Genomic DNA, 18242 nt, shown 5'->3' with positions numbered 1-18242 from the left:
AACTGATGATAAATAATAACATTCAAATCCAGACTATTAAGACTGAAGGAAAGGGTGTTATGAGGTACACTGATAACGGATGTACTCTTTACCTTACTTTGAAATTAATGAACTTGACGTGTCAAAGACGTGAACTCACACGACCACTAGTAATTAAACTGAGTCGTCCACTTTCACCCACAACGAGACATTTAACTAGGAACACACATGAGACAACCACCACATCACATATTTATTGATCACTCCACATCCACACTTATCTTCTTCCTACAACCTTCACATGGCTTTTCCTCCTTAACCCGTTCTACAATTATAAGAAACCTTTGGCTTTTCCAAGCCACTGACTTTCTTAGCTACCTGGCTTTTTTCCTGAACCCGTTTTACAGCTGCACATCACCGGCTTATCCTCAAAGCCACTTGGCTTTTGCAATACACCCATCACTAACTTTTCCACATACCCTCATAGGTATATTTCACCACATACTATACACAAAAGCATATACATGAGCTAGGGAAGATGTGCACCACACACAAGCAGCCTCAACACTAACACCCTCCTGGTAACTCACACTGACTTGTTAACACTCACCCACATCTAGAAACACTGATGACTAGAGACTCTGCCACTCACCAGAGTCACAGACAAGCCCGTTCTCACCAGCGTTCCCAACCTCTAGGAACTCCCTGGAAACACAAACCGAAACTGTCTCTATTTTCCGCTTGTTATAACTAGTAATAAAGTTGTTACATCTTGGCTTAACGTGTTTATGACGTATTAGAACGTTGTTACAACTTGTTATATTGGTTGTTATAACTGGTTAGGAGGTGTTAAAACTTGTTCGAACGTTGTACCAACGTCGTAGTTTCGGTGTGTGTTTGGCGGGCTGTCGTACTAAGGTGCCTTATCCTAACCTCCCAGAGGACCCGCGAACAGAAAACGGGACATTACGTCAAGGTAAAGTATGCGTCAAAATGTGACGTGCTGAGGCTGGAGCTTGAGGGGTAACTTAACAACTTCTGGATCCCTCATCTCTTTAGCTTCCCATGCTATGGTATGGGAAAGATACCATGTGGATGCTAACGGTGGGATTTCCTCTGATCATGTGGTCGGTACCATCAAATATGGTCACATCCCATACCGTACACATTCCTAGACCGCACTAGGAGTGTGGCTATGGGATGTGCACTCTATCTGACCTTTGCTCACTGATACTGAGTCTTATCTATTCCTTATGTTAACTCTTGGGTTGAACTCTCGTCAGTCTTCCCACAGAACCTCAACTCTCCCCATATATATATATATATATATATATATATATATATATATATATATATATATATATATATATATATATGCAACAATGATCACAAAAACACTGATCCAAGTATGCAGAATAACCACATGTGAAAAATAGAAAATGCTTAACGCGTTTTCGGCTAATGAAGATAAGATTGCTGATCAGACCTTTATATCCGCCTGGGCAGATCACCTGACCACCAAAAATAAGTGGAGGAAAGAAAGAAGGTAGCTGCAGAAGGCCTATTGGCCCATACGAGGCAGCTCCTATTAATATATCACATTTGGGCGGACTGAACATGAGGTTGTATTCAGCACTATATCATCATGTGGTTATTCTGCATATATATATATATATATATATATATATATATATATATATATATATATATATATATATATATATATATATATATACATATGCACGTACATTTTTCTGCCTTGCGGTTCTATTAATTATAAAGTTAAAAAAATAATCAAATAAATTGTAAACTGTGATCATATTACGACCACAATTTGTAAGAAGACTTTTATTTACACAAAATATGAGGAGTTTATTTAGGAGTTTATTTATGAGGAGTTTAAATATAAAATATTTATTTACACAAAAATTACACAAGATATTCAAGCTTATTAGAAACTTGAAAACATGGGCATAGGTAATTATTGTTCTAAACTACTGTACCACTAAGTTGCATCATGAACAAAGCTGTTAAGTAGATGTGTCCCCCTCTTATCACACTGTTTAGATATGCTCATGTTGTCTTAGCATCAGGTCAGGCAGTAGTGCTGTGTGTGTGTGTGTGTGTGTGTGTGTGTGTGTGTGTGTGTGTGTGTGTGTGTGTGTGTGTGTGTGTGTGTGTGTGTGTGTGTGTGTGTGGCATGGACTCCTACGGTTCGTCTTAAACATTACCTCAATACACAATTGAGTTAACCAAAGTTACCATTATACAGGTTCCATAGGTCGCCTCCAAACAATTTGAGACACTGTTAAATAACGTTACATTCGACCGGGAATCAAGACGACCAAATTCACTCATAATGAAATTTGTTCGTAGCTTAAGTTAGATGACTCAGATGCCTTTATGGAATATGTTACCGGGATCTCTCTGCCCGGTAGATTACTTCAGCATCTAGATAAAAACTAGTCCAGTGAATTAAAAAGCAACTGCAGCACATTTGGGCGGACTGAACATGAGGTTGTATTCAGCACTATATCATTCACAGATATGTATAACACTTTCCCAAAGTATCTTTGGTCGGTGCTAACAGAACTATACCACTGACGTAGCAGAGAACATTAGCTTGATTACCGCCCATGCGAGAGGCAGCTCTACCTTAGCCTTGAGGTGCTTCCGGGGCTTAGCGTCCCCTCGACCAGGCCTCCCGGTGTCGGACTACCGACACTCTAATGGGCGTTCTGGACGACGGGCTCCATGGTGCTCTTCTGGCAGATGAAGGTGGTGTGAGCGTAGCAGGGACTGTCGTGCAGGGCTGGGAACTCGTCTCGGCTCAACACCGCGCAGTTCTCGTTGCCTCCGTCGGGCTGGCCGCTCGCCCACTCCCTCCTCATGACTCGAGACTTCGACACCCACTCCCACACGCCCTCAATGGTGGTCTCTATGGCTCCGAGCCAAAAGAAGCGGCAGTCGTCCTCAGCTGAGGGAGAGGAAGGTGTGGGGTGAGCCCCACTTGCACAAGTCAGGGAGATAACAGATATTGATGGGGACCTGAGCTGACATACCGAGACTGGTAATTATATATACAACTCAGCGTGGCACAATATGACGGGATAATTAAGCTCTTACTGTAATCTTTCCTATTGGGCACCTTTTAATAATTAAACAAATTATTTACACCTTTTCCAAACTGGAGACCAATTTACATTTTACATGAGGATTATAAAATAATTTTGAAATTATTGGCAATTTAAATCAAGAGCATAATGGATATGCGGGCAGTGACATATTTTAATCTAAGAATAATTGTTCATCTGTGATATACTGGGATTGATTCAAAGCTTCTGGCACTCTTGATGTTAGTGTTGTACGAGAAATAATGACTTTGGAATGACTAGCACCAGAATAAAATGAGGAGACTTATGCTCTATAATGCGCCTACATCTCAACAATATGGAGATGTGATTGTATTGCTGGGATCTTAAAGTGAAACATTTACAACTGGAAGATCAATACGCCATGGATATTATCTTTCTATTTTACGTTATCTTTCAAGAACCCTTGCACTGAGCAGAGAAGATAACAATTATTCCGTCCTGTTTTAACCATTGACAACAACCTTCCTGTCAGAATGTGCACACGAGACCAAAAGAGTTGAACCAAAAGAATCAGTGGTGCAGGTCCAGACGCCTCTTGCTGTCAGTGTGTCATATATCCCTTGTTGTCATTGTGTCATATCCTATTGTTATCAGTGCCATATACCCTCTTGTTGTAAGTGTGTTATATAGCCCTTGTCAGTATGTCAGTCAACCCACAGTGTCAGCCAGATGCCACAGTCAGCACTCCTCAGTGTTCAAGAAACACATTTTGTCAATAAAAGGAATTAAATTTACTTTGTATAAGGATCTATCATCTTATTTGACCCGCTAATTCAGACCCTTGGAACACGCTCACATTTACGGAGCATTCCTTATACTTAAGAAACCCTTATGCTGAGGATAAATCCTTGACAGTTATCCCCAACATTCATACTTATGGAACAGCCGCCCCACTTACGGAACAGCCTCCATACTTACGGAACACCCGCCCCACTTACGGAACAGCCTCCATACTTACGGAACACCCGCCCCACTTACGGAACAGCCTCCATACTTACGGAACACCCGCCCCACTTACGGAACACCCGCCTCACTTACGGAACAGCCTCCATACTTACGGAACACCCGCCCCACTTACGGAACAGCCTCCATACTTACGGAACACCCGCCCCACTTACGGAACACCCTCCATACTTACGGAACACCCGCCCCACTTACGGAACAGCCTCCATACTCACGGAACTTGTCGAGGAGCATGCCCCGGAGGCTATTGACGTCTTTGGGCGTGGCGAGGTCCGCCAGGAGACCCTGACAGAACCTGCGCGCCTCGCCCCAGCTCACACGCAGGTACTTGTTCACGTAGAAGCACTCCGAACCCAGCATAGAAAACGGCGGAGGACACTTTACACCTGTAAACCCAGGAAACACAAACCGTAACTGTCTCTATTTTCCGCTTGTTACAATTTGTAATAAAGTTGTTACATCTTGGCTTAACGTGTTTATGACGTATTAGAAAGTTGTTACAACTTGCTATATTGGTTGTTATAACTAGTTAGGTGGTGTTAAAACTTGTTCGAACGTTGTACCAACGTCGTAGTTTCGGTGTGTGTTTGGCGGGAAGTCATTGGTATATTTTTCATCGGTTAACTGCGTTATGTTGAGTTGTATATGAGGTGATGTCTTTATGTTTCAGTGTCCAAGAAGGTGTTCAATAAATATTTAGCAATTAAAGCTGTCGTTTTACCCGTAATATATTTAAAGATTATTAGCACTATACTGAAGGAAAGTCAGAATTTGGTTTTGACGATTACTGGAACTGATTCACGAATCTTTTATAATAAAATAAGGATGTCGATGGCATTTTAAGCTAGTTTGTCGTTTTGTAAGATGATTGGTACGAGCTTCAATGACAAATCGATTTTTAATGAGCGTTTGTATATGTATTTTTATTTGCAAATAATATTTTAGTGGTAATAAATCTGGGGGGGGGGGTGGGGGGGGTGGGGGGGAGGAGGTTGTGTGTGGCGCAGCACTCAGCCTTGGCCTGCACCTCTTCTCACAGCAAGACCAACTCTCTCCTCCTTGCTTCTGAAAACATATATTTCCTCCTTTCCTCCTGCCTCTCCATGCTTCTCTTCAACCTTTCTTCCTTATCGCGTTCCTTAACCTCTCCCTCTTAACCCATACTCCTTCCACTGCTTCTCTTCCTGTCTAATGTATCCCTCGTGACTGCTAGCCCATTCATCCTCCAGCTCTGCTCTTTACCTTGCTTTCATCTTTTTCTCCTCTACTTTATCTTCTCTCCTCCTCCTACTTCACCTTGCCTTCTCCTCTTTGTCTCTCTCTTCTACTTTGCCTTTGCTTTAGACTGCTTTGCTTTCCTTTCCTCCACCTTTCCTCCCTGCCTTTTCTATCCTCCCCCCACTCAACATTGTCTTCCTATCCTCCTCCTCCTTACCTTCTTCTCTCCCCTGCTGCCCCTGCTGCTGCTGCTGCTGGAGGTGTGTGAGAGCTCTGGTGTTCTCCTGGATGGTGTCGATGAGATGCAGCAGCGTCTCCGTCAGGTTGCCCGCCATATCCACCACCGTCCACTCACTTCCTGATGAAGGAAGCCACATATATGAAGCCATGTACCCCTGAAAACCACGTGCTACCAGCCCTATGTCTGACTGAAGCTTAATCTCTGAAAATGGTTACTCCCTTAATTCATGTCAGGAAATTATATATTTTCAGTGTGTGTTCCAACAATATCTTAAAAGTTTGATATGAACAAAGTCTTATGTCATGAAATATACATAATGCTTGATTTATGTAAATGTGTGTCAAGACATGTGTCCTTAAAGCCATACCCTTAAGTATTTTACGCGGAATACTTCCCAGTTACACTGTCTCCAGTGTAGACACGTACTGCCTCCTGTCTTACCCCCTTCCCCCAACCCTCCACCTTTTTTTGTTTAATATTGCGACTACATATTTCTTTTTCTTGAATTCTGGGAGATTTCCTGTCTTGAACGTGTTGTTGAACGTTTTAGTTAACGAGTGACAATACTTTTGCAGTCTCCTTCAGGAGCCATGGTGAGATTATGTCTAATTCCATTGATTTTGCAACCCAACCTCCAGAAATGATAGTACTTATAGTAACTATCTGCTTGAAAGTACCAATATTTAGTGATGGATCACTAAAAAGCTCACTTTTTGTACTTTTGATTTCAGCGTCTGGAAAAATGAAGCCAAAGATCAAGCTTATATATTTTTTTAGGCCTAGTATAGCACATATGTACTGTATTAGGCCTAATATAACGTTTTAGGCCTAGGATTGCTAGTAGAGGTTAGGTTAGGTACTATATTTATGTTGCCATTAGAAAAAATGTTTCCCATTGGCTAAGTTCAATAATACAAGACGTCAACTTTTTGATGCTCCATCATTACATACTGGTACTTTCGACCAAATAGTTACTATAAGTACTGTCATTTTTGGTGGAGTGGCTGTGGGTTTTGTCACAGCTAGTTCCTTCAAGTACTTTCTTTTATCTCTTCTACAGTGACTACAATGACATCCATTGTTTCTTCTGGCCTCCCAACTCATAACCTTGGTCTCCACGTTGGTTCTATTGTAAGCGCCTGAAATACTGTGTTAAGTTACTGACATACCTTAGAATTGTCTGTGAGAATTCTTCCCTCCCCCCACCCCCCTGTCTCCTCGACTTGATTACATAGTCTCTCACTGCTGTTTTTTTTCTTCTTACATGGCAATATAACAATTTGCCAGGTCCTTAGCAGTTGCCGCAACATCGTCCCAAAATTGCCTCTCACCTTCTCTTCTGACTCTTGTGTATTCCTTTCTGGTTGGCTTTAGTGCCTGTCTACTCTCCTCAATTTCTAGTTCTCTGAGCTTTTCCCAGACTTTCTTGGAGTACTTGGTTCTCTTTAGCTTCCCTGCATTGAAGACATAGTGGGCATCCATCAGTCTCAGGAGACTATGGTCTTGCGCTTTGGTTGTCGGTCAGGAGTGGCCTCTCCAGGGCGCAAAGCCAAGGTAAGTTGATATGGAGAAGCTGTTACCCAGGCAGCAGGTCCCCCTTCCCCCCCTCTCCACGGCGCTGAAAGCCTCCAGTGGAAAGGCAAACGCCAATACGATACAATATTAGACATATGAGTGTCTATATTGTGTATGTGAGGATACCCGAGTATGTGTTGTCAACATGATGACCCACTGGTGTGTGTTATTGAATTCTACCTATATGCTAAATTTTTCCTACAGTATTCTAGTGTTGCAAGATTTAATTTTTTAACCTGTTTACATAGCTCCTGCCTTCAAGATCTTGCACCCACTCGACTACATGCTTTTGCATTCTGACATAGAGTGTTGTGTGTGAAGTTGAGTGTTTCTTCAGGTGAGGGCAACACACCCAGAGGTGTTTCGTGTCACCTCTGGTCTCATAAATGTTACTGATGAACTTTCTACAACTTTTTCCATTCGTGCAGTCGAAAAGTCAATGTAAAGTTGGTCAGAATTGCATAGGAGTTTGATGTGTGTTTAAGCTTTTTTGGTGTTCTGGGAGTGCTGTTTACAGAGGGTTCCTCATTTTTCTTGCTAGTGTTTTTTAATATTTTCTTCAATAAATTCCATCAACCATCCTTCACCCAAGCTGAACACCTTAAGTCTCTCGTAACAGTTTACAATCTATATTCTTGTTGTCCAATTATGATTATTCTTACCGGCCAACATGGTGATATTACCGGCTGGTAGCTCCGTGCATACAGGTGTCCGCGTGGGGACTACACACACACACACACACACACACACACACACACACACACACACACACACACACACACACACACACGTGCGCGCGCACACACATGTGGGGTTAACACCTTGCGGGACTCCACTCGCTGTCCTTCCCTCTTCACAAGTGCCTTTTCTTCCTTATTGCTCCTGTCTAGTCATTTCCTGTGCTTGTGTCATTCTTGTTCATCGGCGTCACTCTCACATTGCTCACAGTCTCAGTCTCTCTTTCTCTTTCTCTCTCTCTCTCTCTCTCACTTCCCCTTTCTCTAAGCCCCTCCCCCTGTATCTCTCCCCTCCCTCTCACTCCCCCCCCTGTCTCTCTCTCTCTCTCTCTCTCTCTCTCTCTCTCTCTCTCTCTCTCTCTCTCTCTCTCTCTCTCTCTCTCTCTCTCTCTCTCTCTCTCCCTCCCTCCCTCCCTCTCTCTCCCTCCTTCTCATTCTGTTGCCTTCCATCACTCCCTCTGAAGTAGTCCCTTTTGTACTGCCATGACCAAGATATATTTCACTTTGTATATACGTTCTCTCTCCCGATTATGTGCTTTCACTTCCAGTATATATATGCTTTTACTTTTTGTGTATTTTGTTTTATTTCTTGTGTGTATACTTTTACATATACTTTAATTTCTTCTGTTGTTGAATATGACCGAAAAGGTAAGATTAATTTAACACGAATCTTCTCAATATTTCTTATGTTTTTCTTCACTGTCGGTGGCAATAAAAATAAAAATTCTCCGAAATTCATTTTTTAAATTTTTTTTAATTAATTTTCTAATTGTTTAGACAATTAAAAAGTGAATTTCGGAGAATTGTTATTTTTATTGCCACCGACAGTGAAGAAGAACATAAGAAATATTGAGAAGATTCGTGTTAAATTAATCTTACCTTTTCGGTCATATTCAACAACATATGTTTACAAGAAAGACTGCTACCAAAATATTTTAATTTCTTCTGTGTATATTTTTACTCCTTGTGGATCTACTTTAATTTCTCGTTTGTATAAACCTCTCCTCCTTTTGTGTATACGTTCACTCCATGTGTATATACTTCAGTTCCATCTAACTATACTTTCATCCCCTTTGCATATATTTTTTTTATCAAATTTCCCTCTGTATAAGTATACTTTCAACCACTATTTACTTCCACTCATTAGGCATTTAGGCATTCTTTAATTCCTTATATACTTTCCCCTGATATACCCTGTGTGTATATACTTTCATTTCCTGTGGGTATACTTACACTCTCTCAGATACACTTTTACTCTCCGTTTATACTGTATGTATAAACGGAATATGTATTATATACTTTATACTCCCTTTGTGTATATATTTCACTCTCTGTGAATGTACTTTCACTCCACGTGAGTATATCTATCTTTACCAACCTGTGTTTACACTTTTGCAGGCTGAAGCACTCACCAGGAATGGGGTTGGGGGTAGGACTGGAGGGTTGGTCCTGGGTGAGGGACTCATTGAGTTCCCCGAGCACCTCGGCCAGGTGTTGGATGGCCGTGATGGTCTTCTCCTGCAGACTGTTCTCCGCTCTGAGGGTCTCTGCCGGCGGGGGCAGCAGAAGCAGGAGCGCCCCCATCAGCGCCAGGGTCAGGAGACGCATCGCGGGAGCCCTCGGCAGGCGGTTCTGCTGGGGTTAAAGGACGAGGAGGTGGAGGTGGTGGTAGTAGTCAAGGGCTCAGGGTTGGAGAGAAATGGCATGGATGAATAATGTAGGTAGACAGGTAAAGTATGAAATGAAAGTGATTGATATTGTGAGAGACAGGAAGAGTGGGACACACGAGGGCTGGTCATAAATCTTGACACGTTGCATATTCATGCCTATGTGTACTAATTCTTATTAATTCGTGCTCCATACGCTTCCTGGCAACAGAACTAGATGCTAAGTACAGCTTCCCATTATATACACACACACACACACACACACACACACACACACACACACACACACACACACACACACACACACAAAAAAAAAAAAAATAAGAAATTCCAGGAGGTCTTCACCTTAGAGCAAGGAGAAATTCCAGAGGTAAGTGTGGGAATAGCTTACCAGGAACCACTGGAAGAGTTTGAGATTACCAGCGGGGAAGTAAGGAAGTGTTTACTAGAGTTGGATGTGACAAAGGCTATAGGCCCAGATGGAATCTCCCCTTGGGTTCTAAAGGAAGGAGCAGGAGAACTGTGCCTACCACTCTCCATAGTGTATAACAAATCACTGGCAACAGGGGAACTGCCAGATATTTGGAAAGCAGCTAACGTAGTCCCGATATACAAGGGGATAGGCAGGAGGCACTGAACTACAGGCCTGTGTCCCTAACCTGCATACCATGCAAACTGATGGAGAAGATTGTGCGAAAAAAACTAGTGGAGCATCTGGAGCGAAGGAACTTTGTAACACAGCATCAACATGGGTTCAGGGATGGCAGGTCCTGCCTCACAGGGTTACTTGAATTCTACGACCAGGCAACAAAAATAAGGCAAGAAAGAGAAGGGTGGGCAGACTGCATATTTTTGGATTGTCAGAAAGCCTTTGATACAGTACCACACAAGAGGCTAGTGCGAAAGTTGGAGACGCAGGCTGGAGTGAAAGGGAAGGTACTCCGGTGGATAGAGGAGTACCTAAGCAACAGGAGACAACGAGTCTGTGTGAGGGGTGAGGTCTCAGATTGGCGAGATGTTACAAGTGGAGTCCCGCAGGGGTCAGTCCTTGGACCTATACTGTTTCTGGTATATGTAAATGATCTCCCAGAGGGTATAGATTCGTTCCTCTCAATGTTTGCCGACGATGCAAAAATTATGAGGAGGATTGAAACAGAGGATGATAGTAAGAGGCTACAAGATGACCTAGATAGACTGAGTGAATGGTCCAACAAATGGCTGTTGAAGTTCAACCCGAGTAAATGAAAGTAATGAAACTAGGCAGTGGAAACAGGAGGCCAGACACAGGATACAGAATAGGAGATGAAGTACTTAATGAAACAGACAGAGAGAAAGATTTAGGAGTTGATATCACACCAAACCTGTCTCCTGAAGCCCACATAAAGAGAATAACGTCTGAGGCATATGCGAGGCTGGCTAACATCAGAACGGCGTTCAGGAACCTGTGTAAGGAATCATTCAGAATCTTGTACACAACATATGTAAGACCAATCCTGGAGTATGCGGCCCCAGCATGGAGCCCGTACCTTGTCAAGCACAAGACGATGCTGGAAAAAGTCCAAAGGTATGCTACTAGACTAGTCCCAAAACTAAGAGGCATGAGTTATGAGGAAAGGCTGCGGGAAATGCACCTTACGACACTGGAAGACAGAAGAGTAAGGGGGGACATGTTCACAACCTACAAAATCCTCAGGGGAATCGACCGGGTAAACAAGGATGAACTATTCAACACTGGAGGGACGCGAACAAGGGGACACAGGTGGAAGCTGAGTACCCAAATGAGCCACAGAGACATTAGAAAGAACTTTTTCAGTGTCAGAGTAGTTAGTAAATGGAATGCACTAGGAAGTGATGTGGTGGAGGCTGACTCCATACACAGTTTCAAATGTAGATATGATAGAGCCCAGTAGGCTCAGGAATCTGTACACCAGTTGATTTGACGGTTGAGAGGCGGGACCAAAGAGCCAGAGCTCAACCCCCGCAAGCACAATTAGATGAGTACAATTAGGTGAGTACACACACACACACACACACAGTAGCTAACAAATGGAATGCACTAGGAAGTGATGTGGTGGAGGCTGACTCCATACACAGTTTCAAATGTAAGTATGATAGAGCCCAGTGGGGTCAGGAACCTGTACACCAGTTGAATGACGGGACCAAAGAGCCAGAGCTCAACCCCCGCAAGCACAACTAGGTGAGTGCAAATAGATGAGTACACTCAAGAACACACACACGAGAGTACATAGCATGATGTGTTTGCATTCTTGTAAAGCCACTAGTCTTTACCACATACGCACTCACACTCAAGAACACACACATACGCACTCACACTCTCACAATAATAAGGGAGCAGAAGGCTGAACACAAGGTATGATCTTGGAGGCGAAATCCTGCAAGAGTCAAATAGAGAAAGATCTGGGGGTTGATATCACACCGAACCTGTCCCCAGAGGCCAACATCAAAAGGATATCATCAGCGGCATATGCTAGACTGGCCAATATAAGAATTGTCTTCAGAAACTTGTGTAAGGAATTGTTCAGGACCTTGAATACAACTTATGTCAGACCAATCCTGGAATATGCAGCTCCAGCCTGGAGTCCACACCTAGTTAAACACAAGACAAAGTCAGAGAAGATTCAGAGGTATGCCACCAGACTAGTCCCGGAACCGAGAGGTATGAACTACGAGGAAAGCCTAAGTGAACTGAACCTCACGTCCCTGGAAAACAGAAGAATAAGGGGAGACATGATAGCGACCTACAAAATTCTCAGAGGAATTGACAGGGTGGACAAAGACAAACTCTTCAGCGCGGGTGGAACAAGAACAAGGGGACACAGGTGGAAACTTGTACCGAGATGAGCCACAGTGTCGTTAGAAATAATTTTGTCAGTGTCAGGGTAGTTAGCAATGAAATGCACTAGGCAGTGATGTGGTGGAGGCTGACTCCATACACAGTTTCAAATGTAGATATGATAGAGCCCAGTAGGCTCAAGAATCTGTACACCAGTTGATTGACGGTTGAGTGGCGGGACCAGAGAGTCAGAGCTCAACCCCCGCAAGAACAACTAGGTGAGCACACACGCACGCACAATGGGAACTGTTCATGTAGATAAGAAACACTGTTCAAAGCGAGGAATAGCAGACCAACAGGACACAGCAAATAGAGATATGAATGAGTCAGATATATCAAAGGGAACTTCTTCAGTGCATTGGTTATAAATAACCGGAATGGCGTAGATTTAAATGTAGATACAGTAATAAAAGTGAGTGAATAGTGTATTTGAGAAGTTTCCCTGTCACCGATCATCGCGTGTAAAGTGTATAAGTAAATCGTGCAAGTAGTGCGATCGACCACATCTTTCTTACCGATTGATTTGAGTCAAGTTGTTTGTTTAATGTGTAATGAAGCCCTCGTTAACGCAAATAATATTTCCTGAAAAAACATTGAAACCATACGATGGTGATCGAACCCTCACTCCTGAACTACTTTAACACTTGTGACAAGTCACCCCCAATCAATGCAGAAGGGTTGACTAAATTTCCCAGGGAGCTGGGAGAGAAAGGCTGGGGGTGCAGTGGTAGTGAAGACCATTGACCCGACCTACAAACCCATTATTTTACCCCCATCTGATCACTCATCTGATCAGTGCCACACAGTAGTGCCTTCCTGGCTAATAAAAACATCCCTCTCCCGGGAGTCCGTATATTGGACGTAAGAAACAGGCTGTGGAGCAGGGCCAGCCGGGGCCCCCTGATATCATTCTAACATCATTCAAATGATGAATGGCTATCATTTGAATGGCTTAGATGGCTATCATTTGAATGGAGTGGAGTTAATGAGGTTTTTAATGTTTCATATTGACATAAAATGCAAGAAAATTAGGAATACAATAATTATGTTAGTTTCTGATTACATTTTTTGTGTGTGGATAGGCAGGCAGGAAGGTTACTCAGTAGACAAAATATTGAAGTTCTTGCGAGGCAGGATCAGGTATAACATTTGGGGTTTACGGCTCATGCTCGCTGATGATATGGAAAATTGGTTTACTGAGAATTATATAAAATGTATATAAATGTAATAATTTCCCCTGTATTTTAATGTACATTTATTCTCCAATTTTTGTAAATCGTTTGTGGGTAAATAAGTATAACATTCAGTTTTTTTTAAAGATCATGTTCTGTACTACTGCAACACTTGTTCACTAAGAATTGTAATGTATAATTGCCTTGTAAAACTTATGTATATGTGATTTATATTGTATTTTCTTAAATAAAGATAAAAAAAATGGCTTAGATAGCCATCTAAGCCATCATTCAAACACTGGGGAGTACAACAGGTGGCCACCACTAGATCCCTCGGTGGCCTTCACCTGTTAGCGCTTTGTTTAGTAACCTATAATTGTACTGAACTATCTCACTAAGCTTAACAAGAGAAAGAAACGAGGCGACACTATAGCGACATATAATATTGTTAAAGAAGTGAGAGAGTTGAAAGAACATACGTCATCTCCTCCCCTCCTCTTAGGGGAGGAGATGACAAGAGTGGACGCTGCCCAATAAACTCGCCCCTCGGGGCAAAATTTAAATTTAAATTTAAGAGAGGATGCCAGAGTCGCAGATGAGCCAGGGGGGATGTAAGGAGCCTTCAGCCTTACTTCAGTGAAGGAGTAGTAAACACGTGGAATGAGCTGCTGGTGAGGTAATTAATGTTAACTTCATCCAAAGTTACAAGAATAGGTACGATACAAAACAAGAGGACAAGGAACCATTGAAATAGACAACCGGCGACTGAAAGGCTGGGCCCATGACCTGAAATTCACCCTAATAACACATACAATGGGTACACAGTAACCCTGACTCATTCAAAATTTTTGAACCTGTTCCATCAGCGACAACTCACCTTAGAGGCACCAGCAACGAGAATGGAGGTTGGCGTCGCCTTCCACACTCCGGCTCAAGTGTAACTAAGTAGTCAAGACTACCACGTCGTGGTGAGGGAGCACGGGTGCTGGGGCGGACTTGGGTGGACTCCCGTAGAACACTGGGGCGTGGTGTGAGGGCGAGGGGTTGAGGACCCCGGCCCTCCTCGACGACTGGTCGCTCTCAAGGGCCACTGTTCATGCCTGGGTCCCGTGACGCCCGTGGCCACACAGTCTGCCCACACCCACCACGCTGCTCCTCGTCGCCCGCTCTAGTCAACACGAGGGTCAAGGCCAGGAGTCATCATTTAAGTGTCCACTTACGAAACCTGTACATCTTTTCTATCTAGGGGGCCTCGACGTGGACTGGAAGCCGGCGGCTTGTCAAGGCACCCAGCACCAGAAATCTTAGCCAAATTCAAAAATTCAAAATATTTATTCAGGTAAAAGTACAAGCATAGAAGATGACTTACAAACATAATGTTGGATTTATAGATAGAGCAAGTACATACAATACCTAAAGCCACTAATACACATGGTGTTTAGGGTAAGGTTAGTATCCAGCCATATCCAAAATATCCAGTCTGCTTACTGTAGGTAGTGCAGCTGAGTCAATATCCCCCCCCCTCAACTCCCGCCCCTTGGATGACTTAAGTGTCTGGAAGGTGATTAGCAAATGATGATCTAACTTAACTACATATAACAAGGACATGAGTGTTTATCCGGAGGTAACTGCCGCTTCAGGATGGCGGAGCATGAGCACTGGTTGACCAGACCCACACACTAGAAAGTGAAGGGACGACGACGTTTCGGTCCGTCCTGGACCATTCTCAAGTCAATTGTGGGAATCGGCGTCCCGGCTGAGGATAGTCCAAAACAGCACATAGGCTAGTGGATAGCCTGTAGCAGTAGTTGAGGCGACAGTCGGTATCAATGGCTAGGCGAGGAGGCTAGTTATCCCGGGCCAGCTGGGTAGAGGATGGAACTGGTTGGCATGAGCTGGCGCATACCATGGCAACCCGCGGTGCCAAGTGCCAGGTGTCTCTCCTATGTTGCAGCTACACCTTAACACGTGAGGTATGCTCGTACCAACATACCTCACGTCTTAAGGTGTAGCTGCAAGGTCCCACGTGGAAGGACCTTCCACGTGGACTTTACACCACGTGCAGGCGAGGAGTCACAATAACGTGGCTGAAGTGTGTTGACCAAACCACACACTAGAAGGTGAAGGGACGACGACGTTTTCGGTCCGTCTTGGACCATTCTCAAGTCGATTCATTTACACCACATCACGTCATTACGGAGGTGTGGATTTGATAGGCTATTTATAAAATGGATGAAACTTTAAATTTCACTGCTTTCTTTTCGCTCTCAAGTAGAGTTTTTACTGGACAGTCACTCATCCTGGGAGTTGACAGGTCGTCATGGCAACATGTATATTATTTCCCTTAATATGAAGAAAATCTGATGGACTGTTTACCCTGTCAATTGTACCCAGACGCAGCTGCGTTGTTCATCCTGTCAATTGTACCCAGACGCAGCTAGGTTGTTCACCCTGTCAATTGTACCCAGACGCAGCTGCGTTGTTCATCCTGTCAATTGTACCCAGACGCAGCTGCGTTGTTCATCCTGTCACTTGTACCCAGACGCAGCTAGGTTGTTCATCCTGTCACTTGTACCCTGACGCAGCTAGGTTGTTCATCCTGTCACTTGTACCCTGACGCAGCTAGGTTGTTCATCCTGTCACTTGTACCCTGACGCAGCTAGGTTGTTCATCCTGTCACTTGTACCCAGATGGTTACCTTGTGATGATTTCTTGGCTCAACGTCCCCGCGGCCCGGTCCCTGAAAAACTTATCAACCAGGAACTCGACTGAGCTCAGTGGGAGGTTCTGGAGGCCTGAACCGATGCCCAACCAGGACTTTACGATAGACTAATTATATGCGATAAGACCTAACATTAATGTATAATGACTTACTGTAAATATATAGCTCTTGAAATAGCACTTTCTCTGTAACTAGCTAACATTGTAACTATAAGGTGTGAAGGATAGATGAAATTGTTTATGTAATAATCTAAGATGAGGTCTGATAAAGATCTTGTGTGCCCTCTGTAATGCTTTTTGCGCTACCGCTCACAGGATGGGTATGAGGTGCACAATAAACTAGCCGCCTCCGGCGGCAACAATCAAATCAATCAAAGGAGCCTACCCTCTGGCGTGCGGGTAATGGTGTTCACTCCCCTTACTCACATCCTTGTGATATCCATCAGAGAAACTGGGGGTCAGGATTTAGGATGGGACGGGGGTTGAGGAATGGTGCCCATTCACTTGGACGGTCGGGGATTGAACGCCGACCTGCATGAAGTGAGATCGTCCAGCTCAAGTGGTTGGGCTATATAAGCAGGAACGAGCTTTGCTTCTACACACTCAGACACAGTCTACACAGCACCGCTCCTGTGCCATGTAAGTCCACTACGAGCTCACCATAGCCCGTGCTACTTGCCTCGCTCCTGTGCCAGGTAAGTTACGGGCTCACCATAGCCCGTGCTACTTGGAACTTGTTCTGAGTAGCTGAATCTATAACAACAACATTTGCTTCTACAGATTTTGGTGACTGGTATGCATTCTCACAGAACCACTACACTTAGTGAATGTATAAGCAAATGCACAGCAATAGTGCGTTGGGTGTAAGTGAGGAGCCGGGGTGGGGCCGGGGGAGGGGGGGGGGCGGGGGGGGGGGGGCGGGTATAGAGAGCAGTGTTGTAATAGTGGACACTCACCAAGCCTGGGGAGCCCCTCACTGGGACACTAGACTCCATATTTAAGCCTGGCGCGCGGCCAGCCAATCCCCTCCCCTGCTGCTGGACGCACTTGCCCGCCTCTCCTCTTTCTCATTTTGGTTGATTTGTGCAAGTTTCTCTATCCGGCTCTTTACCGCTGGCCTGGTTTATACGAGAACAGTGTTGGTAAAACTAGGTAGGTTCATCTCCCATCTTGCAGGATGGTTTGTAATATGTGGGTTGTGAGTAGTATATTCTAGCCAACACTAGCAAACTCCGGATTATACTATAATGATATCTTATAACACCCGTGATGAATGAAATAGCTCCAAAGTTTCAGATATTTCCTACTATTTGAACTAAAGTTATTGATATAGCAAGCAAGCAGCAAGCAAGCAGGTATATATAATATGGAACTCACTAATCAAATGCTGGTATGCACCCCACATCTTTTTGGGGGATAATTATTTGAGCGTCACTTGTTGAGACATTTGTTACGTGGATATTCCTGTCATAAGCAGACGAGGAGTCACAATAACATGGCTGAAATATGTTGACCAGACCACACTAGAAAGTGAAGGGACGACGACGTTTCGGTCCGTCCTGGACCATTCTGAAGTCGATTGTGGATTCAAGTCGATTCACACTCGACTTGAGAATGGTCCAGGACGGACCGAATCGTCGTCGTCTCTTCACCTTCTAGTGTGTGGTTTGGTCAACATTCCTGTCATAAATAACGATACTCCAGCCTAATCTGGTAATATCTATGTCGCTCCGCCTTCTCAACAGTTCACACACCTCTTATTAAGGGTGCTTTCGGGCCTTTGAGAATTGTTAATTTATGATCTGCTTTTATAATGTCGGACGTAGTGTCTTGAAGCAGCGTGCTGGCAACTCTAAGAGATCCGGATAGCTCGGTCTAGTTGGATCTCGTGCTTGTCACATGGACCTTTAAATGAACAAATCCACGAGGGCCGTGACGGAGGGATCGAACCTACGTCTGA

The 18242-nt window shown here is 43.9% G+C and overlaps 1 protein-coding gene across 7 annotated transcripts in view; it reads right to left on the bottom strand.

Annotated features, from left to right (window-relative positions):
• Positions 1-2087: 2087 nt before the first annotated feature.
• LOC123762303 (C-type lectin domain family 4 member D) overlaps positions 2088-18242 on the bottom strand; it is a 118868-nt gene continuing 102713 nt past the window's right edge. For 3 of the 7 annotated variants that reach the window (XM_045748760.2, XM_069300786.1, XM_045748742.2), the window contains exons 3-7: positions 14439-14729; positions 9281-9500; positions 5533-5673; positions 4313-4483; positions 2088-2956 (exon numbers count right to left, since the gene is read on the bottom strand). In XM_045748760.2, coding sequence (XP_045604716.2) covers positions 2706-2956; positions 4313-4483; positions 5533-5673; positions 9281-9476 — 759 coding nt within the window. In that variant the 5' untranslated portion in view covers positions 9477-9500; positions 14439-14729 and the 3' untranslated portion in view covers positions 2088-2705. Of the gene's footprint in view, positions 2957-4312; positions 4484-5532; positions 5674-9280; positions 9504-14438; positions 14730-18242 lie in introns of all 7 variants that reach the window. The other 4 variants (XM_045748789.2, XM_069300798.1, XM_069300794.1 and 1 more) reach the window with 3 other exon arrangements.

This window comes from Procambarus clarkii, chromosome 5 (genome assembly GCF_040958095.1).
Source record: "Procambarus clarkii isolate CNS0578487 chromosome 5, FALCON_Pclarkii_2.0, whole genome shotgun sequence".
Classification (NCBI taxonomy): domain Eukaryota; kingdom Metazoa; phylum Arthropoda; class Malacostraca; order Decapoda; family Cambaridae; genus Procambarus; species Procambarus clarkii.
The sequence above is the reverse complement of the archived record's forward strand: the minus strand, read 5'-3'. Positions and strand labels throughout refer to the sequence as shown.